Source organism: Euwallacea similis, chromosome 2 (genome assembly GCF_039881205.1).
Source record: "Euwallacea similis isolate ESF13 chromosome 2, ESF131.1, whole genome shotgun sequence".
NCBI lineage: Eukaryota > Metazoa > Arthropoda > Insecta > Coleoptera > Curculionidae > Euwallacea > Euwallacea similis.
Genome location: NC_089610.1, coordinates 3,583,864 through 3,611,461, shown reverse-complemented (window position 1 = coordinate 3,611,461; position 27,598 = coordinate 3,583,864). Strand labels below are relative to the sequence as shown.

Here is a 27,598-nt window from a genome sequence, read left to right as displayed (position 1 = left end):
GAGTTATCTGGTGGAAAAACCCGAGGTATCTAAATGCAAACTAACCTATGTTATGTTGATAAGCACATCCTACACTTTGCCTGTCCATATTTAAACGGATAATGTAAAATAGGTACCCAGCAGGCGATACAACACTCCCACGATCGTTTATTCATGAATGAGACTGTTAAATAGTCGATTTTTTACACGACCATTCATGTACGTACGGCACATGTTCAAATATGTGTACACATAAATATTCGGTCAAAATATGCATTAAGTGGGCTCAGATACATTTGCAACACACCATTTAAGAAAATTCTCATTCTTTCGGTAATAAAGTGTTGGCAGCGTTTCCTGTTTACTTAACGCATTCTCACTGAGGTGAAAAAGCCCATAGGGTCGACTATCATTTCTGCTAAACTCTCGAGAACATCGGAGTCAAAAAAGAATGACTCCGATTAAGGTCTTATTTGTTTTTATTCAAAGAATGGATGTCGTCCATTAAATAACCCGAAAACGCTCTTAGACTGGATGGGAAGCCGCAGCTGATGGAGACAGAGATTTATGCATCCAGAGCGTGTAAGGTTGGTCGGTTTTTTATTTTACCGCTGGAAATCTATTGGGTTTGTTTCTTGATGGCATTCCATGCGATAATTTATCACTCCTCATATATACAGTGTGTAACGTTTAACCTGGAATACCTAAACATCTCGAATACTGAGCATCCTATAGCGAAATGTTTAATATCAAACTTTAATCACTTTGAGGGGGAAATGTATTAATGCTAAAGTTGATTCCCCTCCACCTTCGTGGCAACCTCCACCTTTAAAACATTTTTATGAGACAAAAAAATCTATGATAATAAAATGTGATAAATAAACAAATATAACATTTACTTTTAAACATTCTACTGTTAATACTTCTTCACGATGAAGTATTTGACCATGGAAGAGAAAATCGAAATGATTTTGGTATATGAAGAAGTTGGTAGGCATTTATATAATGCTGCCAATCTCTACACTCAGCGTTAGATCCCTGACTTCTTCATGTTATTAAGACATTTACTAATGAAGGAACTGTCAATCCGGAGAAAAGAAGTCGCCCAGCTACTGTAATGGAGAAAACAATCAAATAACAGTCCTAAGTGCTGTAACTTTTAAGTTCCAAGTGAGCACAAGAGACATATCAGACCTATTAGGAATTTCTCATATGAGTGTGTGAAGAATCCTGAGGTGCACAAATTTCATCCTCATCATATCTCTTTACACCAAGAGCTCCATGGATTTTCGAAATCGTTTAGACTTCTGTGAGTGGACATGTGGAGAAATAGAACGAAATCCCATTTCTTCTGTTGTGTATTATTCTCTGACCAGTCATCGTTTACAAATCATGATACAGTTAATAGGCATAACATGCATTACTGAAGTGTTGAAAATCCGCATTGCCTTCGACAAGTTGAGCACCAGCTTGGACTGTCAGCGTATGATGTGGAATTATTGCCAGTAAACTTATTGGTCCCTGCATAATTGAAGGCAACTTGAATGGTGAAATTTACCGGAAAATATTGGAAAATGAACTGCCCATATTACTTCAGGGTTTAAACTTAGAAGTACGTCAGAACATGTGGTTTCAACATGATAGGTGTCCGGCTACCTATTCTGCAGTGGCACGAGGAGTTCTTAATCGTAATTTTAACGGTCGATAGATAAGCAGATCTGGTCCGGCGAATTGGCCTGCTAAATCTCCAGATTTTACTTCAGCAGATTTCTTTTTGTGGGGATATCTCAAACATCAGGTGTACAAAGAAATACCACCAACATGTGAGGATATGATTCTGCGAATTGTAAACGCTTGTGCCAATATTTCAGAAGGCACACTTTGTAGATGTGAAGAATCGTTTAAAACACAGATAAATGAGTGCATTGAAATTGGGAGACCCCATTTTGAACATTTACTTTAAATAAAAATTATACAAAATTCACGTTTTCATTCATTTTAAAGCAGATATCATCAAACCTTTCAATAAATCATAAGTGAAAGAGAAATTGAATTTTGTTAATTACAGTGTTTTCTACCATAAATCGAAAAAATATTTCAGACAAATTTTCCTTATTTTTCGCCGTATTACCCGAATCTGTAATAAAAAACGAGGGTTGCTATTTGAAATAAAAAAGTTAACTCCCACCACGCCCACACGGTAGGTGGAAGGAAATCAATTTTAGCACCAATACATTTCCCTCTCACAATGATTAAAATTTGATACTAAATATTTCTTTATAGGAGGCCCAATATTCGAAATATTTCGATGTTTTAGATTAAATGTTACACCCTGTAAATGTGTATGTATAGGAACGCGCGTTGGAAATGGAGTTGATGCAACTGTGGAAGTTGGTTTTGATAGAGAAATTAAAGTGTGAATAGCTCTGCTTTTGATTGCTCTACCGCAGCACGTATTGGGGATCGTACTATTTGGAGTTGGTTGGAGCAAGGAAGGTAAAACATTGAGAACAATCGCAAAAAGAGCAGGAGATGCTGATATCTGTGTCAAATGCTGTTTGAAGGTATCTACTGATAAATGACCAATAGATTCGGCTCTTGTTCTAGATATGCTCAATACGTCAACAAGGCTTGTCGGTCCTCGTCTTGAAGGAGTCCAAGCACCCCCGATATGCTCCTTTGCGCTCTGAATATTACTAAACTCATACTCTTCCTTAAAACCTCCTAAAGAACCTGCTACAGCACCCTCACAGCTTACTGGCACCGGACAGAAAACCCTCTGCCCAAACAAGCACTCTAAGTAGCTGGTACACCTCTTATTTTGCTGATTCTCTTGCCTCCTCCACTCTTCAAAGCACATTCCTTCTTCAGACCAGTCACCTTCTCCGAAGTCATTGTCTACGATTTTATTGCAGCTTCCGATAAGTTCTTGAGAGCAGTACCAATTTAGCGACGGAAACTCCTTAAAATACTTAACCTTATGTAGAGGCTCCTCGAGGTATTTGCTTTTGGTTCTTGTACATGATGTAAGTTCATTAGAAGCTCCCCGCTTTCTGAAAACGTCTTTGAATCTAACTGACATGACTTTTGCTCGGAAATTTATATTGTGTGGCTGCACTTGGAATTTTTAAGTTAAATGGAGTGTAGAGAGGCGATGTGTCAACCAAATATTCAGTGTGATGATTTTAGTGACATTTTCTGGTAAATAGATGGAAAGGTAGAAATGCTGCAAGTTTACTGTATTTTTCAATTTCTGATACGCCTAAATGGTGTTTCTAGCTACCTACGTCTAAAACGAACAGGAAATAATCTGAAACGCTCGATCGACTTCTTGAAAGTTGAAAAGACAGGCCTGCGATTGTCAGCACGCCTCCTCGCCAAACTTCCGAGGAAGTTTACTCCCAACTGGGGGACACGATGAGAAAATGAGAAAATCCGAAAATAAATATCACTTAACTCTTCAGACTTTCCAGTTTTAAGCCGGGGCCTAATGACTCGCCCAACCGCAATTTCTTGACGGTAATTCTCTAAAGTTTCCTTAATCTACTGCAAATGTTACGTTCTCAATAAATAAGAGTGATAAAAGTTCATATTTGAAGAGCACACGTATTTTATAAAAAAATTGCAGAGACTCTGGATTTGCCTTAATTCTCTTTCCTCTATCTTAAAATATTAATGGATAATCATAGGGACGATGGGCTGATGAGAGTCTGGATGGGGATATGCGCTGGAGCTAAACACGGCCCAGCTTCAGTTTCAACTTAAGACGCAACTTAGGCTAATAAAAATCGTGCAATCTTCAGGCTTTATACGTCCTAGGTCATCTGATACGTCAGAACGCTATCGGAATGGCTGAGCTATCTTAACCCATGTTAGAGCGTTACTAAGCAATTCTTTGTGTTTAATTACATTGGCGTCCCTTACCACTTCAAAGACAAATTTCCTCGACTTTTTTGGGAAAGTAGTAATCCAAAGCAAGACCTTTCGGACACTGGGGGCCACCGCTAGATTCACAATAATTGAATTTACCCAGTAAATAAAACTTAGAAATGAACTGACATTTCAGTCTCAACACCGGCATTATTTAAGGTCTCTCCTACATGTTCCCATACCTGCCCATCTTCTTGGCACCTTGGCAATGGTAATTAGCAGCAATACAATATTTTTATGTCTGATGTGTGATCAGCACCAAAAAGGAAGTAAGAGTTAGCGGCAATAACCTTAGTCTAGACAAATTGTCTAGACGGAAGGAAACAGGTCTTTCTCGGCTCGAATTTAAGTAAACTTGAATTATATAAGAAATATACGTGTGCGATAAACTTACCTGATTTACGACGCGCCCCCCAAAGGACGGGGGGCGAAGCGCTGCCCAGAGGAAGGGCCAGTTTGCTCACTGTATCCGGCTCTGGAATTGAAAAAACAAATCTTAGAAACGTGGCAGAGTTAAACGAAATTTCAGTCGAGTTTGAAACGTTATATAATGTGTCAAGAAGGCGAAGAAATAGGTAGTTATAGACTGCTGTTCTGCGACTAATTAAAATTAATTAGCAATTAATCAAGGCGTTGGAAAGCAGAGTGGAACCAAAGATGTGTCTAAGATAAATTGCGCTCAACGAGGACGCAAATTGCCGTCTATCCCTCGACAGCTGAGGAAACCCAAACTTCAATATACAGTGTCAGTATAATTTGCTGTCCCTCATCAAATAACGGCCGAAAAATGAGAAATGAAAGCGTGTTCACTGTTCATTTCTATCGGGCACTCTTTTGAAGCTATAAAAAATAATGAATAGGAGTTTCACGCTTTGCTTCAAAAACTCTAGTTTTTCTCCTTTTCGTTCGTTATCCTGACAAGGCCACTTAACGAAAATACCATTTTATTTTACGTCATTTGCTGGGGAAGATTAATTGATATTTGGATTAAGGATTTCACTGCCGCAAGAAAAACAATATGGGAAAAAGGACGTTTTTACACAAAGATTTTTTTCTTTTAAGAAGAACCTCCGTTAATATAAGACGTCACTCAAGTATCAATTGCAGGCTGAAGGATTTTCCATTTGGGCACCGTGGAAGAAAATACCCGAAGTTTATTCTCATTTACTAGGCCAAGCAGCACTGAGTACCCCCTACTTTTTTTTCAGCCCCTCGCATTTATTTTCAAAATTTAAATTAGCCATTTGGTGCCTTAATACTGGTAGTCTCACCTGTCACCTCTTCATTTACTAATTTACTATACCGGTAAGCTTAAAAAAGACCTTTTCAAACTATATAATATTTTTGCATACCATCATAAGCACATGATAAGATACATTATTCCCTGTGTTGCAAGAAAGGATTTTTCAATTCGATTAGTAAAATCTTCGCAACTTTCAAAACTAGAGAAAATTTAAGAATACTCTGTATCTCAGTAATCGTTGAAAGTAAGAGGATGCGGAAGCCGGAGCTGCCTGCCAAAACAATTCAAATTGGTGCTCTCTATAACCTCCTAATTCAACATTATGCAAAATTATAGCTCATTCTAACTCGCAAAATGACCACTCTCGAGTGTAGACACAAACACCAAGAACAATACAGAACCGGCTTCATTAAAAACAATTAAGTTTCTGTTTCATCCATTTGATGGAAAATCAACTGTGTCTAAGAAATCTGCGGTCTAAATGGGGTTATTCGTATTCAAAACACCGCCAAAACTGAATGTAAATTATCTGGATTAATTTCGTCTCGAAACACTCGTTATTAGCGATTCTGAACTCTGATGAGACAGAGGAAAATAAACTAGTAATTTGAGTTTAAATATCTCATTTTGACCTAATTTGCTCCCAAAATCCTGAACTTCAAACTTCGCAATATCCATCCATTGGCGAGCTGCCAATCAGTTTATGAAATTGAACCCGATATGAAACGACTTTTGTCCGCATCTTTCAATGTGGTGGATCGATGCTTTGCACGAAGTCGATTGTGGATAAGTTGATAGCCTTTTGTGAGATGAATCTTTGTCAAACACGGGGTGTATTTAGGGACATTGGTTTAAACGTAACCATAATTGCTTTTGGAAACTTTTCCAGATTCACTGACAGTTTTAATGAGATTTTTGATCTTCTTTCGAAATCTAAAACTCGTCGTTAAAAGTCTTCATTAAAGTTCTAAAACAACTTCAATATCGGTGGATACTGATTTATAAATGAGATCTTTCATAGTTCCGCCATAAATCATAATCTAATAGGGTAAAATCTGGCGGCTGTGCCGACCAACATATACTTGAAGTGTCTTTATTTGAAATGACTTATTTGCGAAATTTCTATGAAGGAATAGAAAGTAACTTGGAGTTGGTTGTTGTGTTTTTGAATATTGCTGTGGATGTTTTTGAAGTAACTTATACATTTCGATGCAAAACGTAATAAACTTTTATCATATCTTATTTGTATTAAAAATAAAAATATAAAAAATGAAAACAATAAAAATAATGAAGAATAATAAAAATACTAAAAAAAAGATAAAAATATTTCATTACATTTGTTTTTAATCCAGCAAAATTTTATATTAAACCGAAATCCTTATTATTGTACTGGGTGCCTCTAAAATCAAGCATTAAAAAAGTGCAATTTTGCACACCTTAATACAAAATTGATGTTTCCTCAAAAAAAAAACATAATTGCACGTAAATTTTCAAAAGGACAATTTTTACCAAATAAATTGAACCTTTTTTTAAACTGAAGATAATATCGATTCCATGTTAATAAGCATCAAAAAGCCTTATTTTAATATAAAAACAAAAAAACTAATACAATTCCATCACTTTTCCAAAAACTGAGGGATTTTATTTTTTTTTACATTTTTGTACATTTTTTTGAGTCCCTAACTGACCTTGTAGGGAATGTTCTAGCGACCTCAATCAACCTTCGATGATTACCCGTCGAGGTTATGAAAGACACATCAAAATTACATTACAAAACCGACCATTGCACATTCACAAATTGGGCAATACCAAATAAAACGCACACGACAAAAGGTGAATAAACCGCATAAAAATCGAGCAAAACCTAACCTTAAAATCCCATGTTTTGTAGTGTCGTCAATAGCACAAAACAACACAAAAGTACCTCAGAATTCCGCCCGAGTACCGAGTATTCATTCACACCAAAAGCACTCTCGTTCTCTGTGAGAGGAGACCTGTGCAAAACTAAACCAAAAAAATAAAAGAAAGCTGTTGAACGGTACTTAAACGGTAAATAAAATATCCCAAACAAATTAAAAGTCGAACGCTAGGTACCGAATTCCATTTTGGTACTAAAGTATTTTTATTGCCTTAAAATTGCCTTGGATGATCTGCGCATGGCGCGATGAACTGTTGGAATTTAAAAATAGTTGTTTTTAACTTCTAAATAGTTTACTCATTCGGGTTCTTATAAAAGAGTTATTTACCTAAATAAGTATCCAACTCTCGTAGATGTTATAACAAAATGATGACAAAAGTACAACATCGAAAACACCAGATACCGGTTCCGTCTTCGACTAACGCTGCTGATAAACTGTTTGCTATTACCATATATAAGATACGCATAAAACAATCAGTTTACTGAGGCTTAGTAGGTATTGTTGTTGTTATTAGTTTGATCCCCTATCTTACTCGTTAATTAGATATCACACCTAAAAATAGTGGAAATTAGAAGCGAAGTTAATTAAATCTGTCTTTCCCGGCGGCCTCGTACTAGTTCTGCCATCTGTGAGTGAAGTGGAAAAGTTCGAATAGGATCACGCTAAATATTAAAAGATTTCTATTCGAAATTTCTTCAGAATGCCATCCTGTTTGCCATCCATTCAATGCAAAAACTGCAGAACATAAATTATTAACAAATAATAAAATAACTAGTTATATCTAAAAATTCGAGAAAAAGTAGCACTTCCAAAAGAAAAACCTTTTACTGAAAATAATTCAGTTTACTTTCAAATTTTTCGTCTGATTACACTTCTACATTAGGATTATGTGCAGCATTTTATACGACTTCAGAATCCTACGCGAATGCGTCTCAATCTCAAAAAAAAAAAAATGCAAAAACACAAACACAACATATTTGAAAAAAAAATCATTTGAAATAACATTGGGCAACTTGCAGAGATGCTGGATTGAGCTTATGAACTTCGTGTGAAGAAATTGTACTAGTCATACTTTATTGGCAATTGTTGCAATATAGGACGTGTTCCTCGGTCCTTCCCTCCTCAAGACACAGTCGGTACTTTGGCCTATTGTTCACTCAGTCAAGCAGCCGCAACAACTCATTTCGTTCTTCTGGCCTGACTATGGCTCTGCCTTTGGCTGGCAATTGCTACGAGACAGGACATGCTTCTCAAAGCACAACCGGAAACTATTAAATGGAAGAAAAATTCCTTTCAGTCGTCACCTAAAAAGTCTGGAAAAAGAGTCAGAACTGACAATTTGGGGTTGAAATAAAACCAGAAAATGACTAAAGGAATGAAAATCGAAGCAAATCTGAGAACGTGTCTGAAGACCTGAATCAATAATTAGAAAAATTAAATTAATTCAATTGAACTTAAATTAATTCAATTTAATTAAAGTTAATTTCATTTGAAAAACCAAATTAAATAGCAAATCAATTTTAAGTCAGATAATAGAATATGTAGAATTTTCAACTGTCCTGTTGATATTCTGCACCGTATGGTATTTTTTTTAAACGTGTAATAAAATGCTGGGATACAAAGGTTCTCTATTCAATTGAGCAGTAAATTTCCTCATTTTGAACATACATGATGATTATCACCCATCATTTTGAATAATCCCCCAACCCACGCTTCCAAGTTATATGCCTATAAATTGAAAATTTAGAAGCCATTGTCTTCCCATTAACTGATGGAAAATCGATTTTAGGACGCGGTAATAAAAATAATGGTATTTTTATTCCCCAATTTAAACAACGTTGCCACGAAGCGCTGTTATATTGCTAACAATAAATTCGATGAAATATACGGCAAAAATCGAAAATCAACATTTGGACAACGAACACCAAATGTTAAAGTAATGCCATTAACGCAATGTTGGTTTTTAATTTTCCTCCATTGAAATCATGAATTTCCACGCTCTATTATCATTGTATTCAAGAGTCGTTAGGCTGCCCCTAATGCTTTAAGTGTGGGAAGTAACATTTTTGCCTTTGAATTAAAAACGTTACCATTTTTATCTCAAACCAGATTTGATTCAAAATACGCTGTTGCAATGGTCCTCCCACTATAAAACTCGAGTGCCTAATGGAAAAGGTCTCGAATAAAGGTTTTCCTTTGAAATGTTATAAAAAAATATCTCTCCCTGATTTAAGGCATTTTTCCTTCCTTTGAATTTAAAATTTTAAAAGAAACGGTGCGTCAGAGTCTCTGGAATTATGAGTAATCTCTTAAATCATCTTCGAACAAAACTTCTGTAAAGTCAACAGGTCTAAACAATAATTTCATTTATCCTACCTTCGTCTATAACCCCGCGTTCCATTTCTTCCTCTAAAGGACGTAGATGTGCGTTGGAATTTAAGCGCAAAAATCAAAAATAGCTCGTCCTTGAGTTGTAATGGAAAACGCGAAACAGCCCAGTTTACGTTACATCGTTTGTTTCCACGTTCTTCCAAATGGAGTTGCACGACGAAAATCAACCGGTTTACAACTAACCTACGTGGAGAAAACGCGTCTGGCTTTCACCCCCGTTGCTTGGCGACGCACGAGACGCTGCTGGATTAACAGTGGCGTTGCTCGTTAAATGGTGAATAATGAAAAGTCGCATCGTATGATTATTTAATGGAGAAAAATATTCGCCACTGAGTCTTTCTCCGAAGAAAAAAATTAAATCGCGTTTCTTGACAAAGTTATAGACTCGGGCAATTAATCGTTTTTAGAAAGATCGTTCGGCAATAGCGCTTTGGCGCCATCCACCATAATTGCAGCTAAAGCGCTATCTGCCATTTTTAGCTGACAAGTATTCATTTTTGTACGCTACTGAATTTCGACTGTCGAAATCGTCTGGATGCTTCCGGTGAAACGGTGGATGATCGCGTCGCAACGCACGACCAACACTGCGACTTTTGTCTTCGCATTTCTTATGGCAGAAAGGGAGAATTGGTGGAGAACCAGGAAATAACGTACTTTTTCCGCAGAGATAGACGTCCATAATTTTTACGATATTTTTGATAAATGGCTCGAGTAACATGGGGGATGTGAAAAAGACGTAGAGATTAAACGGCTGGGAGAGCTCGTAAATTCCTAAGAATGAGAAGGCTTTTAAATAACGTTCGAAGTTTAAGAAAATTGGAAATGGAGCCTTTAGCTGTAACTCGCTGTTAAAGGTCAATAACAAATCAATTATAAGTTATAAGAATTAGGTAAATATGTATTCGTCGCACATATGTTCCGTAAAATAACAAAATTGCAATCCGGGGAATTTCTATTGCGACATTTTGCTTTTGCGTTCTTCCCTGCTACATCTGCTGCACTGAATTTTCTACATTTTAATTTCCGGTAAACGTAGAACGACCCCCTTAATGGGACTTAAACTCAGTTTTCCTACCGAAAACCGTAATACCTACTTAGGATCAGCATCGATTTGCGAAACTTCAAATAAAACCTGAAACTTCGGACAGTTTCCATTTGAAAAGTTTCAGTTTACTTATAGAACAACACTTCGTTCGCTTGAATTCCTGAAATGCCCAGTTTCAAATTCAGCAAGCACACCCTCGCATTCACGTTAGTTTCAAGTTGTTATTTAACAGTTATTGTTATTTTATAATCAATAGAACATCACTTCTAAGAAAAGGGGGGAACTTTTATGGTCTATTTTCCGAATTAAAAGAGCCATGTCATTAATAAGGGTAAGCCTTGGATCACTCTCAAGGGCGGTGGAGTAGAGAGATAAATTACCTTTGTGCATACCCCATTTGACGGTATGGGAAATTGATTTTCCGAATAATCGGGAGCACTTTAAGGAATTGTTCTCACAAAATATGAGACTCTTGGGAAACGATATTTTACATCATTCGAAAAACTCTCGACTCCAATTTCACACTTGTGCAGCTCTATTTGCTACGTGAAACGACACAGCTGATAGTTCCGCTTACGAAGAAATACGAAACTTTAGCATGGAAATTTATAAGTCCATGAATATATGATAAAACACCCCCCAGTTGCAGATTTTCCAAACGTGCCATGCTGCTCTAGTATTATACCAAATACAGAGTGGCCCAGAAATAATGGTATCAATAGGGTTTGGGTGCTAGAGATGGAAGGAAAAAAGAAAGAAGACCAAGAAAATTGAGAACAACATCGACAATGGAGCTGGTCGCTGACATCTTTAGGGATATCTTCAAAATTTCTGCTTAAAAAAATATAAGAGCATTGGTGAATATTTCTAAAACCACTAGACAGATAGCAGTTATTAAACAGAAATGATCAACAGGAAATGGCGAAACAAAAAATAAAATGATACAGGGTGTCTCCTTTAACATATCAGAGTTGCTATTACTTTTTTTATACATATATTGAGTAACAGCTCTATTTCAGTTTTCTTGTGAAAGAAACTAATGTGTGTGCTCTTTTAAGATTAATATGAACTCTAAAAGTTGTAATTCTAGCATTGTGCAATTTAAATTGAGCCTTTCAGCAGTGTAGATAAACGAACCGCTTTTAGGAGTTTTAAAACTCTCCTTAACGAGACTGCATTTAAATTGAAAGCCTTGATATAACATAAACCAGTTGAGGTATTTAGCCTATTCATGAGCTTGAATGGAGTAATTTATTAGAGGGAAAGTCCAATATCTTTTTTACCACCTCGGAACTAAACTAGGAAGAAGAATTCAGAATTTCCATTTGCGAATAGAGATTACTTTAAATATTATATGAACTGTCCATCAAAACATATACCTCTTAGATAATATATGGATGAGATCAACCTTTCGCAAAAGGTCGAAAACGAAGCTCATCCATTTGGTTGTCAAAAATTCCGCCGAAGGTCGAAACAATTTTGCAGCGCATTTCTACTGCGCACGGTATTTCAAATATGACGGATTTACTGACGTCGATTTATCTAATTAGGCGCAAGCGCCTACAGCATTCTGTATCTGTTTTACATCTGTATCAAAACCGAAACGGTTAATTCTTGATCTTTGTTTCATCTCAGAAACACTGCAGCAAATTTAATAAAGCGAAGTAACTTATTTCTTGCAGAATCATAGGCAAAGATAAAAAGTGAAAGGATAGATTGGGTGTGTTATTTAGGTGTGCCCATATTGATATCTCCGAAACAGGAAAAGTCGCAAAATTTACTAAATGTGGGCACATCTAAACAAACCACCCTGTATAGTGTGAAACAAAATGCAATGCAAAATTATTAAGCTTTATCTCAGTGCAGTTGGTTGTTAGATACTTTGCAGTATTTTTCGCTTTTGATGTTTCTTTGGTTTTTGCTTTATGAAAAACAACAAAATTTAAAAAACTACATCCTGAGAAAAGAAGAGCCAAATGCAGTGTCAGTTTGCTAAGTTCTCTTCAAAACGCAATTTGGTTCTCTTTAACACAGCTTTAAACATACTACTCATTATGCCGGGCACAAAGAGCAAATTTCCTCCAAAACAAATATTGTTGCACGTGACAAAAATACAAACTTATTTTTGCCTTCATCGAAGGACCGCAAAAACAATAAGGAAAGCTGACACCATCTCTCTTATTACACCGGTCAGAAGAGAGTAACAGGATTAAAGTCCCTTTGTCTTTGTTGACAAAAATTGAATTCCAGAGTTTAAGTTTAAATTTCCATCAGCTACGTTTAAATAAAAGAATTCCATGCGAATTTTAGTCCCGGGGGCACATTTTTTTAGAGGGAGATTTTATCATTTTTCAGTCTTCTCAAAGGCCCAAACTGGTTATTTATGTAGTGGAGCGGACTTGCCTGTGGGTCCATAATTGGATGAGTCAATAAAGCCTACGCATTACATACAACATTTTATATTTGGTTCCATTTTAATTTGCTAATCATTTAACTTTTATGTCAAAATTAAAATTAAATTTTAAAAAAGTTAAACATAAAATAAAATTAAAAAAGGGATTTACGTCCGTCAGCCAATATTCAGTTATTATTAGTTCCACAAAAAAAAATGCATTATACACCAAGGTTGTGAAATCCACTATTATGTGATGTATAATATATATGTAGATGAAAGGTCCCGTTTGGTATGTGATATAATGAGACTAGATAAGTATTTTACATCTGCGGTGTATAATATACGATTTTTTTCTCTTCTAGACTCAACCAGATTTATTAAAATTGCAATAAAGTTATCATTTATTATTTAAATTCCAATATGTAAAATACAATGAGCATAATAATGGATGGTATTTCTAAAGGCTCCCTTTCTCGCCTCGTTAATTCTTATCAGTTCAGTCTTCGTTACAATATTACGTCATTCTCGGCCCATGGGTGAACGCCTTTGTTGATACGAGGAGTTCTATTAGTGGCCTACATAAATGAGCTGCCTATTCAATTTCCAGGAAAACGTATTGGAAAACCTACTCATGTTACGTGGAAAGTGTTTCCAGCGCACCTCTCCTCATCTCATTCAGGAAATCTAATTTAGTAGGTACTTAGTTTTCAAAAATAGAACATACAGGGTGATCCAAACTGGACCTACACGCATGAGGGACATCAATTTTAATGAGTTTTGAATTAATGAAATTCAGTGGCAATTTAGTTTGATTGAAAGTATTTTGGGTGGGCGTTTGAGTAAAAAATAAATAAATGAGTTCTCCTAAAAAACCGTAATTATTTCATTTAGCAAAATTTCCCGTGATCCACCTACCAAGTGTTTAGTCAAGTCCGATATTCTTTTCCTTGCACCTTATCACCCTATGCATTACCGTCTTTCAATGGAAATAAACCGAATATTGCATTTCTGATAATCTATATAAATAAGAAGTAAAACCAGGCAAATATTCCTAATTGGTACAAAACATTAACACTTTTTATTGTTTATTTGCTCTGACAAAGTGCCATCATACAAATACATCGTTTTTGTGAGGCAAATTATCACGATACCGAATCACGAGGTTTAATCACGGGGGCTGATTTGTTTATCATAGACAAATTTACTATGAACATGATAATTCGAATCCACGCAAAGAACAACTAAATCGATAATGATTCGCCATTATGCCCGAGTTCTAATTAATAAATTACACGGACATCAAAACTGGACCAGCGGACAACATTTTTTCATGTCGGTAAGTTGCTAACAAAATGTTGCCTATTTGAGTGCAAACCAGAGTTAAGCCTTCTAATGCTTTTAATGGAATATTGTAGGGTGGTTCGGGATCGACGGAAATAATATCTTGTTTACACGAACACTTTAGCCCGGATTAAATAGGGCACTTTTAAAACGATTCAAGTTTCAATGGATTACTGTTGACTTTAGGAGGTTGAACTGAATTTATTCTCGGTGTTACATACAAGGTAGAACGGAAGTCCCGGCCGCTACTTCAGAAGGATATTTTACATGTTCATTTAAAACTTTGTTTACATTTAACGAAAACGATGAGTTTGCGTCAGTTTTATTACTTTTCACGTAAATTTACTTTTTACAAATTTTATTCAAAGTATAAATTATGATAACATACAAAACTAATGTCGCAAGACAGGATGCTTAAAGACTTAAAACTATTGCTACTGATTTCCATTATATATAATATAATAAATGCTGATTCTGCAGGACCTCATAAACAATGGGAGTACTGTGGCTGTTGTCTATTCATAAGAAAGAAATGGTCATATAATTCGTCCATTGTCGAAAAGTAACTCACAGTGAGTCAATAAGGTAAATAATAATTTCTTTTGCTATAGACATATAAGTACAATGTCCACGAAAGGTGTATTAATTCATTATTTTTCAGCATAATTTAGTAAAGTTTTTTAATTTATGATTTTATTAAAATTACGTTTCGTACACAGTGTGAATACCAACGTCCCATTTATCCCGACTTTAGAGAATATATTTTAAGGCACATTCCTCCTACCAGAAGATATTCGGCTTCCACTCCCAAATTTAGCAAAATTACTTAATTAAATTAAGCTCTAAGCACATCTCAGCTGGACACTGTTACCTAATTTTATTATTACGCAAGACTTGAAGTCTCATTACATACACTTACCTGCACTTGTTGATTTTTAACACTTTTTTAATGCTTCGTTAGTGAAATACAGGATAATAAACACTAAACTTTTGTTTGACTTTTTTGTTTACACCTCCAGTTTGCGAGATTTTCCACTGAAATTTTCAGTGTTTGGACAGTTTTACAATCTAAACCGTTAAGCTGTTCAAATCATCGAGAATATCTATATGGCGATGATCTGCGGTAGGCATTTTATTACCAAACCATTCTTTTCGTGATACGCCATTGACTTAGAAGACTTTCAGAAAAATAAGATAGAAAACTCACAACATTTTTGCCCTAATTCGCCAGCATGCAGAAACGACACGGAAAAGACATCGACTTGAGTCGATTGAATCGAAGACAATCATGCATTGTCTGTTATTTTCTCGAATTGCTTGAAAACGGGTACGGATACGAGAGAACTGCAAGAGCCAGACAAATTTCTTGAATTGGATGGATACTTTAATTCATAAAGAGAACCCAGTGTTTTGCGAAGGTGAAGAGCGCCCACATGGAGTGGAAAAGGGTGGATGGGAGAGGGGCAAGAGCTCCTAAAGGTCTAATTGCATGGTTGGGACTTCTACTTTATTAATACTGCTACTAAATTTAGAACTGAACTCAAAAAGACTGATTATTAATTTATTTATTCATTGTTAATTTTTGAGAATAACTGGTCGGAATTATTTTGGTGGAACTGCACGCTAATCTCAATTAAAACTTACTGAGAATAATATGAACACCCTCAACGTAAAAAAGAGTAGAAAAAACGAAAATTAAGGACAAAAAAAAATGTATAAGAGGTAAATATTTGAATTAAGTAAAACATTCTAAAACCCTTCTTTTTCCAAACCATCTTTATTATTTTTAATTAATTATTCCTAGAATTTTCTAATTAATGTAAACATAGAAGTTTAGATAACCTATGTACCTATCAATTTATATTTTTATTTTTTATTTTTTGCTTGTCATTTATTGTTTTGTTATTTCTCATTTACTTATTTTTTTCTTTTATAACTGTAATGATGAATAGAACTTATATTGAAGATATGTAAAGTTTTCATTCTCCTGGACCTACCTACCTTGCCTTATGATGAGCAATGACGTAGGCCGTGACGCCACCCTTCTCTTCACTGTTCTCATGTTCCTCGAAATTAGCCCAAAATCCCGATAAATTCAAATTCACTTTCACACCACTAAATAAAAATAAATAAATCCTTCAAGTCGCACGAGCACCTTTATTTCGTTTTACGCAAAATGTAATCCGCAAATGGTTAGAACTACTTGAGAAATCACACCTCATTGAATATTAACCGAGTAGTTTTGTTTCGATTTTTTTAAGTGACCACAACTTGTACGATATACAGCTTGGTAATTTTATAGCTTATACCAATAGCACTTAATCGCAGACGACTGGTTTGAACACTGTGAGTATACGAGTTTAAGTATGTAGCACAATCAGAAGTTCATAATATCATTATCAGTTGAATGATTGTTAAGGGATTATGATTGTTCACTCTTTCTCGAGATGTTAAACAAGTAAATTAATTTGCAGGCTTATTATTTTTCAGTAGCACATCAGCAATGCTGTTTTTGTCCGCTATAAATATAGCAACCGCAAAAGGGGCTTATCTAACAGCAGGAGGAAATGCGGTATGGGTAACCATTGTAAACATATTTTGGAGTTTGAAAATACGATAAGATGTGGTGTAACATTAAAATTTCACTATTAAATCTGGGGAGGTACTATGTAGATACTACAATAAGTACATATGCAACCGATCCACAGATAATCATAACATTGGCATATCTAAGTACGTATATCAGATTTATCCGGATGGATTGTGATTAGGTCGATGAAAAACACTTTAATTAAAATTTCAAAAAATCCATTTTAAAAAAATAAGCAACACATGAAATTTTGAACCTCATTTTTATTCCATGAGAGTTAAGTTTTGTTTAATTTTAAAACTTTTATCTAAAATTTTATGCGACTTAATTCTAAACTCTTGTTGGCATTCCTGAGGTTACGTTTGAGCTGTTCCTTCTATAGCTAGAATGAAGTCAAGCTGAGAAACATATTTGGGAACGGCAGAGCAAATTGAGCCTTTAGAAAGAACAAGAGTTTCAGTCTCAGAGGGGTTTTGCTGCGCGGATTTAGTTCTCTTTTTGAAGCTACATTGTTATTAATAGTATACGATGTTCATCTGACCCCTCAGTAAATACAGTTCTTAATGAGCATAATCTGCAATTCTATCCTTACTTGTGTGTGAAGGATAATCCGCAAACAAAATAAAAGACAAAAATCAGATTGTTACATAATAATGCTGGATAACACATACAACATTGTAGCCGTTGTGGCCAGGAAACTAAGCCTTTAGGTACACTGATACAACAAATATATCTCAAGGAACTTGACCGCTTCCAGATGTACAAAGTCGGTCCGCCTCACAGTCAGGAGGAAAGGTACTTTCTTGGATACCCTGTGAATGTTAAATGAAAAATAACTTCGAGAGTGAACCAATCCACCCCCAACACGGGGAAACAAAGTATAATAATATCACATGAATCTGAACGCCACTATTCCGGTTCCGGTCCTGGGCGACCTTGCTCGGGTAGACATGCAAAGACCTTAGACATATTACTTATTACCCCCAAACATAATATCCAACTAATTTAATTACTTTCCAGTTATAATTGACGTAATAAGAACGAACTTGTAACTAAAATCAAAATAAATATTTGTGAGGTTATGTTAAAGCAAACAAAAGAAACGTCTAGGAGAAAGTCTCTAATATTATCTTCCCGTCTCTCTCGATGTCATACTACTAGGCAACTAGAGACAAGGACAGAGAGAGAAGGATCAGTCTAATGTTACGACATTTTTGTACTCTGTCTTACCTACTGTGACCGACTGACCTACATACATTCAGGGCTATCTCTTTCCTAAGTAAATACCCCTTTTAACTGGCGCTAACACGCTTTGCTGTAGAATACCCATCAGTACTGGTATACTGGATATAACCGGATCGCGAAAGCGCCATCCTTTTTTAACCCGTTAGCTGGCGCCCCCAGGGGAATATTCACAATATTATATAATATGGAATTTAATTAATAATTATGTAAATTAAGTAATAAGCTGTGCAATTCATTATATAAGTAAAGGAACGCGAGGATCTATGTACGTATGTATATTATATTGAATGGAGTTGAAAAACAGTTTTGAATTAATTTTTCAGAGAACTAAAAAAAATAAGAGTGTAAAATTTTATATGGGTTAAAGAAAGTTAGCTGATGAGCATGAATACACGTGTTTCTCATTACAAGAACTTAAGCTTGTATTTCTACATATTTTTTATAGGAAAAATTGTGATTATCCAGAGAATTTCCTTGATAAATCTATATACGTAAGAACATTATTGTCGGTTTTCCAGCTACCTCGAAAAAACCCAAGGTTTTAGGTATAGAACAAGAACTGTAAATATGCTGAAAGAACGTGAAAAATGGATTTTGTTATAATCACACTTGTCCGTAAAATATAATTTGTTTTGAGTTGAAGCCAGCAATCCCTCAAGTATGTTAAAAATCCATAAACTTACCAATGCCGTTTGTGAGCACAAGCGGTGACGGTATTCCCTTTCTTCGTTTCATGTTGCTACTTTTCCGAGTGCATATTTAACAAACAATTATTACACTAAGTACTTTTCAGTTGCCAAGTCAAGTTTCGCCCTCGAAGCTCTCAAAATCCAACTTTTAGTTTCCAGAAATCTATACTAACTAATACAATTCACACGTTTCCCAAGTATTGCAAAATAAGTGGGTTTTAGCTTTATATTCCAAGCCCAAAACATTCCCGAAACTGCGAAAAAATACGTGAACTCCGTGGTTAAGCACTCACTCACATATTCCGGTATTATTTTGGGTAAATGAATTGTTAATTTCTAAATTTTACATTTCAAAATACACACAGCAGCAATGCCGAAGCGTAGTAACGTAACGATAAGGTTTAACGCTGGTAATGGATATGAAAGCAAGACTGATGGCATAATTGCAAAAAATATTTTCCAAACAAATTAAGTCAATTATCAATATCATTAGCTTAGTGACAATTTAGATAAAATTACTAAAAACGCAGGCTTGATATCAGCCCAATCGCGTTTCATGTAATTATGGATAACATAGTTAATTATTTTGTAACATATTTGCATAACATAAAAGCTCCATTGATAGGCTTCAAATTGCCTTGGATCCAAATTATAAACTACCGAGGAACTCGTCAGGCAGGCAGTGCTACGAAAATAATCTATTAGCATTAAAAATTGCTTTGTTTCTATGAAATTATCCCTGTAACAAAGTTATCAGCATATTTATAATTCGGCTTTTAGGTATTTTATCACACGACTCTCATATAGGGACCGAAAAACCATGTCGAATCCGTATAAATCTAAAACCGAGACTAATTTACTAAACACCTACTTCATAGTCATTTTTCCTTTGTATGCGCTCGAGTATGTGATTATTGTTTAATGTTTATTGCCGATTGTTGGCATTAAGTCAAGATTTATTTAACTATACACCAGTTTCTCTGAAAAATGCCATGAATTTTCAAGGATATTCCGTAATAGAAATTTCGCTATTGCTTTCACGTGTGGCGCGCAGTCCGAAACCTAATTAGAGTTTTCTTAAAAGCAGGCCTCATAAACACAAATCGAAACTTTTTTAATGCTTTTCACGAGTTGCTGACTACACGAAATTAGAATAAACTTACTTTTAGACTACAGTACCGTTTTGCGGCTGATGGAGCTTTCTTGATTGTATCGACACAGTATATCCGCAACAAATAGTTCAAACTTTTGTTCTAAGATATCTTGAAAGTTTTCATAGTCGCAAACAATAAGAAACTAACTTAAGCAGAGACTTTTAAGAACTTTTGCCGATTAAAGAATAACTGCGTCAAAACTATTTAAACAGATGAAATGTGGCTGGTATCAGCTAAGGTTTCTTGAAGAGTTTTTGCGTGGACTTCTTTAAGCGCGTCATTAGCTCTTTCGGGCTGTCCCAACGGCTGGTATAATTCAACTTTGTTAACGATTAAACAGACCTTTCACATTTAACTTGAGCCCTAATGTTAAGATATTAAATATGCAGCAACATAACAATTAACGTAAAGTAATCAGGAATAGCGCGGCAGGAGAAATACGCCAAATTAAAAAACAATTATCACGTAGTACTAATAAATCATGAAAACAAAAGAATGACAAATGACGCACTTTATGGTACGGTACTGCAAATTCAGAAAGAATAAGTGTTAACTGGTACGTTAATGTGACGTAAATTGTACTGACGCCGTTTTTTTAGGAATTCAAACTTTAAGGTAACTGTGACATATACTCGTACGTAGGTACGACTCACTCTAAGATGTTCTTATAGAACCACGGCCCTGGAGGCAGATTCTACAATAAGAAGTACATACGAGAGTATGAATGAGATTTTTGTTGATGTTGATTGGTTAAAAAATTACATTCGTCAATTTCATTGGATAAAAATTTCATTCATCAATTTCATTCATTATAAAATCGGGCTCCAGTTCACAAAAGAGATTTGAGTGGCTGTCAAAGCCACTGACAGAATCAGCTGGATATTCGAGGTTAGTTCAGGTTAAAAAAAATGGAAAGTTTGAAAATGAGGAAAAAACCTTTAAAAATATTCGGAGAATAGGAAATTAATCTACGACATAAAAAAGGACGAATTAGAAGTACATTCAATTTTATCAATAGCATAAAAGGTTTTAATTTGAAGTCATGTCTTTCGTTATTAAAACTGCAAAAACAATAAGAAACAATTGGAAGAAGTCGACTTTCTTGGCCGTGGCAGTAGCTTGGGGTGGATCCTACTCAAAAAACTACTTCGAGTAAGTCCAAATTCATCTTACTTGATCCACTAATTAACATTTCATTGCTGCAGCATCCAAAGTTTAATGAGAGCTTACTGTGAGCGAGCTGCATGGTATGGCCAACAAACCATCCCAGTCACAGTGAACTCTCGGCATATTACTGTAATACTAAATCCGAATGCAAATAAAAGAAAAGCGCAGACGGAATTTGAAAAATACTGCGCCCCATTACTCCACTTAGCTGGGATTAATGTTGAAATTGTGAAAACAAATTCAGAAGGCCATGCCAGGAGCCTAATGGAAAACCTTAATGGAGCTGAAGCCATAGTTGTGGCTGGAGGTGATGGTACACTGTCTGAAGTAGTCACTGGACTGTTAAGGCGGACAAATGAGAATACTAATGCACTGGTGCCTATAGGTAAGTGTTGAAACAATAATTGTTAATACAGAACAGTACAGAAATCTGATTTAAAGGTGTTTTGCCTTTGGGAAAAAATAACACAGTGAGTAGATCTTTGTTTCCTGGCGAAACAAAATTAGAGAAAGTGAAATCTTTAGCCGATGCAACCATGGCTGTTATCGAAGAGATTTCCAAACAAATTGATGTAATGAAAATCGAGATAATGAATGATGAAGATAAGAAACCTGTTTATGCTATATCTGATATAAAGTGGGGTGCATATAGAGATGCTGAAGTCAAAAAAGATAACTATTGGGTTTTTGGGTCACTAAGAAAATATGCTACATACATATTTAATGGGTAGGGATCAAGCATTTTAGTTCCTTTTAAGTTGAGTGGAGTTTTAGTTTTAAAAGTAGCCTGTCATGGAACTGCCAAGCCCATCTGTTATACAGCCCTCCATGCAGTGGCTGTTCTAATTGCTATAAAATACAAGATATTCAACCAAAATCCAAGTGGTTTCAAGGGTAAGTGTTGAACTATTCAATTCCAAATTAAAACATCAAAGTAATGTTTTTAGTTATATAAAAGAGGACCAAGACACATTAAAGTATAAACAAATCAATAATCCACACTGCAATCAAATGGTGGAAAAAGACATTGCCACATCTGATTTTACTTTACTAACATCTAACGTTGTCCCTAAAAAAATAAAAGATGTATCAAAGTTAAATATATTTATTGGACCAGAAAAAGTGGAATATTTTGACTTTATCAGACAAGGCTGGAAGACAGAAAGAGGTGAAAATAGGGAGGTAAGTTTCCACTTGATAAGTGTACTAAGTACCCATTTTTCATTCTAAATATAAAGTTATCATGTCAAACTGTGAAAAACTTTTTTTTAATACTATGCATGATCTTTATAGAACGTATTTTTACTACATCTTAAATGTCAAAATCAAAATCTCAGATAGATATAACGCCATATTTACAGTGTAAACTTGACACCTTGCCCAATAAATATTTATTTACTACAACTATGTATTTGCAGTTTAAAGAGTCTATTGAGGCAAGGACGTTAGAAATTCATCCGCAAATTAGGCTTGAAAAAGAAAGTTGGTTTTCTATAGACAGTGAAGAATATGAAGTGAAACCTGTGAAGATTACTTTGTTACCAAACCTATTGAAAATGTACTGTAAAAAAGATACATTATAATGTTTAAACATTTATTTAGGGTTGATTTTGTATTAAACAAGCAGTTTCAGGTAAAATTGATTTTTATTCTTAAAAATACCACTAATTCTCTGGATAAGCGATAATCCACATAAATCTAAATGATCACTTTAAGCTTGATACGATTAATACATATGTATCTATGTACGAATATCGAGGAAGTATGACTTTGGTGATGAGAGAATATTTTTATCTACAACAGTAATTACCATATTGCCGTAACAACCTACATATTTACACTTTAGAATTGCTGATTTATGGAAGTTATTCATTCCAATCTTAACTCTTAATATATTTGTATGTACAAAGAATCACAATAAAAGCTTTATAGGTATTTAAATAACAATAAATAATAACAATGAGAACAGTAGTAATTTAGTAAATGGATTATTTCAACTCTGTAGTGACGCTAGGAAAATGTAAATCTTTAAATTAGCGGAATGTTATTGATTTTTATTTTAATAGATTAACTAATAGTTGAAATGTAACGTACAAGATATTTTCAATATTAATTCTGATTGTATTTCGTGATTTATTTAAGAAATTGGAACCCACATGGTTAATACTTACGAGTCATTCCGTATATGTATATTGATCCATTGGTTACCGGGTTTATTTGAAAAGATATCGAAAAACCGTAAATACTAAAGATTTGTCTATTTAAGTTCTTCAAAGAATGTCAAATAGAAAATCGAAAATACTAAATTTTAATGTATTGTATTGTAATATTTTAAAATTTATTAATTTTCTTATAAAAGTAACTTCTTATAATGGAGCTTTCTTATGATACAACATATTGTTTAGATGGAATATATGAATTTTTAAAAATAGGAAAAAATCCAAAAGAAAACAACATTTTTCCGGAGAGACAACAGAATAAGTAAAGAATAATGGGTAAAAACTTCCAATTATTTCAATCTACTATTGAGGTTTTTAGAACTTAAAAGATGGAAATCGTTTACTGACTCAAGAGTGTTTGGAAATAACACTTTTTAAACGAAATGCACAAAATGTCGTGTTTGTTGAAAACTAGAATAAAATATCGACAGCTTCATTTAGAATAATTAATTTGGCAACTTCAGAATAATTTTTCCATACTTAATTGTCGACATTTTACAATAATGAGTAAAATACGCTTGTACGTTAGGTTTCAAAAGCCAGTTTCAACGTTCAGTCGGTATGGCACTAACTGGCGTCTTCGGATCCGAATTTTCAAAGGCAAGTTGATATATTTATATTATTGCTCTGCCTCCACAGGACGATTAATCTACTGCAGTGATTTTGTGCTCTTTTTCACAAATGGAAGACGCCTGTTCTCTTGTTCGTATACATAAAATAATGTGGTAGTATGGCGCACGCCCAATTCTAGAGAGCATCACAAAAAACTTACATATTTTAAGCACAACTACTACGCTAGAGCCGCAACATGTGCAAATAGTGTTTTCAGAAACTCATCCTCCTTTGCGGGATGTAAAACCTTCCTCATACATACTGAAAATTCTCTTTATTGCAAAGAAGCGGTTCCCGCTCAATACCTGAAAAATATATTTAATATTTCCAATAAAGTAAAACGGCAAGTTCATACCTTTATTAAAATCAAAACTGTTGAGCCAGTCTTGGTGTTCGGATTTCATACATCCGAAACAGGAACATTCAAAGAAATCCAATAGATTTCCCAGTATACCTTTGGAAAAGGGGCTTTTGCCACCGTTAGCAATAAAATGACTATAGCGACTTTTGTTCATGCGCTCATTCGTTGTCATTCCCAAAAATGCGATCTACATTAAATTGTAATTAAGGAGCTCTGCTAGTTCACACAATTATTATTTACCTGGTACAATTGACAAATCAGCAGCATAAGCACCCAAATACCATGGAATGCCGCGTTTACCGACACCCACGCAACCCACGTATCACATTGTTCGATAGCTAAAAGCGTTTCCCAAAAAGTCCTATTATCTCTGTCGTCTAATGCATGACATTGAGAGTCATTCTTCCAAAAACAAAAGGCGCCGTACAACATTTGACTGCACATTATGACTAAACAGGCCAAGAAACAGATAAAATATTTATGATTTTTTGCCCCTGAAATCAAAGTTATACAAACCTGGTGTTTAAAACGATTTAATGACTAATTTTATTTAAGTACCTATGCAATTTGCCACCCACGGACAATGGTGATCAAATCTTGCCACGCAATTATTGCATATTGAACAATGCTTAGACCTCAACGGCCTTCGAACTAAACATGCAGAACAGAAGCTGGAAGGTTCAAAGCCGCTTGGGCCTTTTTCTGCCAGTTCTAGGATCGTCTGAAAATATGAATTTGTTTTTTGACGAACGAAATGCACTTAATAAGATTGTATTCTAATGTTAATATTCTCTCTATGTCCACAAGCCAAGCCTTAGTTAATAATTCGATATGCACTGTAAGCAAAATCACCGTTAAGCTTTTTTAACAATAAGGGGCCAGTATTAGTGACTTAAACCGAGCTAATAGCATGCAACATACGTTCTACTAGACGTCTATTTTCGGTATACTGCTGATTATTTATTGGTCATTGCAAAGCACAACTTTCATCGATGTGAGATATTTTTGTTGCTTTGTTATGTATACTGTTTACATAGGACGCACACTCTATTTTAATCTAGAACTCACCCTAAACTGCAAGTTTTTGTTAGTAGGAACGACGCCAGCATCGCCCAGCCAACTCTTTAAGAAGTTGTACCATAAAAGACTAGAACTGGCCAGGAAAATTACTGTCGTTGTGATGCTAGCGACTGGAGCGATATAAATAAACCAGGTAAAATAAAACCATGCTTTTGTAGACAAATAAATGCTTAGTGGCAAAAGGGCCATTAAGCGGTCATCATAGAATACTTTTCCTAAAAGAGAAAGCTACAAGTCATATAGTAACTTTCCAAAGAAAGCATTTTATCGTCAAAAGCTTTCGCTTCCATTTAATCTTTATTCTAATTCACGTCATGCTCACCCCGTCTGTATATAACTACGCGACTAACTTACCTAAATAATGTATTATTATGTATAAACAGAGTAAAAGGAATGCTTTAATTATGACTAGAAGATTTGTACCCATTATGGCACCAGCGATGTAAAAGGCAAAAAATGGAGTGCCTACCATGCCCCACCATCGTATTCTCTGTAAAGAATAGGATTTTTGAAATCACTCTGACATATAAATTACTTAAAGAACAAAATCCATACTCTTAAGCTTCAACTGACCTTATCCTTGGCAAATTTGGTAAAAAATCCCCTGGGAGAATAGGCCTGTGCATGCTCTCTAATCAACTCTGAAACTTTCGGACTAATCCACATGGATCCTGTTTGCGATTGGATCATCTGCAAAGGGGATTCCCCCCTGGTATTTGGTACGTTCAGATTAGTATGCCCTTGTAAAATTAAAGTGGAGATGGCGTTCGTATTGCGGGCCATAATGGCCCAATGCAAAGCCGTATTTCCATGTGTAAAATCAGTCAAATTGGGGTTTGCTCCTAAAGTAAGCAACAACCTGGTTGGATCTAAGCTGCATATTTTCCACACTGCCCACATTAAAGGAGTCATCCCCGTTCTGTCTGTTAAATCAGGGCTGACACCTCGAGCTACAAAATAGGCCACCAAAGCAGTGTGTCCAAACTGGGCAGCCAAATGGATGCAGGAACAACCTTCAGCGTCTCTTACAGTAGGATCTGCAGAGGCATTCATTAAAATTACACAGGCATCCAAATGACCCTGCCTGGTTGCCCAGTGCAACGGAGTTGCATGTAATTCACCTCCTATTGCATCTACTGTAGCACCTTTATCTATTCATAAAAGTAAAATTGATGCATGAATAATAATTGAAGGTGATAGATTATTTTAGAATTACAATGCATTAGTGTAGAACTTACCAATCAAATATCGAATAATTTCTTTGCGATTGTTGATGGCAGCCCAATGTAATAGGGTAACAGTTTCACTGTCTTTTTGATTAACATCATATCCTGCCTCAATGAGTTCTTGCACACGGGCAAATGCACCATACTGAAATTAAACTTTCAATGCTATTTTTCTTTTTTATCAAACGAAAGTGGAATATAAATGACACTAAAAATATCTGATAACAATGATATACATTAACAGGAGAGCAAAATTATAATTGAAAATTAGATGATTTTCCAGTTAAGAGTTCATTTAGCTACATATAAAATTTTGCATACAGGTGGCACACTAACTAAAAATGCCTCTGGGCCTATGGCTACCAAGATAACAGACAGGATTACTTGTTTTAGATTTTCTATATTTATAATATTTATGTGGAGCTGTTTAAACTTGAACTTAAGTTTTTTGCAGCTATAAGTAACTATTTTTTTTTTTAAACTTGAAAATTATAGGCATAATTTTTTGTGGGAGATAATAAATGAGCTCAGACAGGGAATAAAATCAATATTTAGCTTATGATGGTGAATAGTGATTTCATAAAGCAATTTACATTACTTTATTACTTTTCATGTTCATGTACCTATATCATTTACGGAGATTTATGATACATATGACTGGCGTTTATGCAAAAGTTAAGTACAAAAAAAAACTGAATCACCTGGGTAGCCTTAACTACATCGAATCCACTGTAGTCATTATCAATGGCAGGCACTTGGGGCTCTTTGGATATCAAACTGTGAGAGTCCTTATCGGTTTCCACACAGATCCCGGCGCCTGCCGCAGCGGCCCCGCAGGCGTTTTGATACATTTTAGACCCACTTTTGATTTTTTTTATTAGCTTTTTTTTTGTTTACAAATGATTGGATTTTTCAGAAAAGGGTTATTCGAAGAGTCAAATGTCGCCTTTCATTTGTCATGAAATGCCAAAAAGTTTCGCGATTAGCACCCTCTAAAAGGTTTTTGCTGAGG

At 35.1% G+C, this 27,598-nt stretch overlaps 3 protein-coding genes across 10 annotated transcripts in view; 1 reads left to right on the top strand and 2 right to left on the bottom strand.

Annotated features, from left to right (window-relative positions):
* The window catches only part of Pde11 (Phosphodiesterase 11), an 87,554-nt gene extending 68,674 nt beyond the window's left edge, over positions 1 to 18,880 (bottom strand). For 2 of the 8 annotated variants that reach the window (XM_066405822.1, XM_066405827.1), the window contains exons 1-2: positions 7,399 to 7,524; positions 4,304 to 4,384 (exon numbers count right to left, since the gene is read on the bottom strand). Coding sequence is in view for 4 of the 8 variants with exons in the window: in XM_066405816.1 (XP_066261913.1) it covers positions 4,304 to 4,384; positions 16,245 to 16,305 (142 nt within the window). In the remaining 4 variants the exon portion in view is untranslated. Of the gene's footprint in view, positions 1 to 4,303; positions 4,385 to 7,021; positions 7,259 to 7,398; positions 7,525 to 16,244; positions 16,570 to 18,761 lie in introns of those variants that run through there. The other 6 variants (XM_066405824.1, XM_066405826.1, XM_066405817.1 and 3 more) reach the window with 5 other exon arrangements.
* Positions 18,881 to 20,727: 1,847 nt separating this feature from the next.
* On the top strand, positions 20,728 to 22,727 carry Mulk (acylglycerol kinase-like protein Mulk). Its single transcript, XM_066405417.1, has 6 exons — positions 20,728 to 21,073; positions 21,127 to 21,473; positions 21,530 to 21,815; positions 21,863 to 21,982; positions 22,036 to 22,270; positions 22,507 to 22,727. Exons 1-6 carry the CDS (start codon positions 20,964 to 20,966, stop codon positions 22,669 to 22,671), a joined length of 1,263 nt encoding a protein of 420 aa, XP_066261514.1. The 5' UTR covers positions 20,728 to 20,963; the 3' UTR covers positions 22,672 to 22,727.
* On the bottom strand, positions 22,716 to 27,551 carry Hip14 (palmitoyltransferase Hip14). Its single transcript, XM_066405413.1, has 9 exons — positions 27,288 to 27,551; positions 26,599 to 26,731; positions 25,934 to 26,511; positions 25,715 to 25,850; positions 25,349 to 25,575; positions 24,839 to 25,001; positions 24,521 to 24,774; positions 24,275 to 24,467; positions 22,716 to 24,224 (listed from the first exon to the last, which is right to left on the bottom strand). Exons 1-9 carry the CDS (start codon positions 27,435 to 27,437, stop codon positions 24,172 to 24,174), a joined length of 1,887 nt encoding a protein of 628 aa, XP_066261510.1. The 5' UTR covers positions 27,438 to 27,551; the 3' UTR covers positions 22,716 to 24,171.
* Between the last annotated feature and the right edge of the window lie 47 nt (positions 27,552 to 27,598).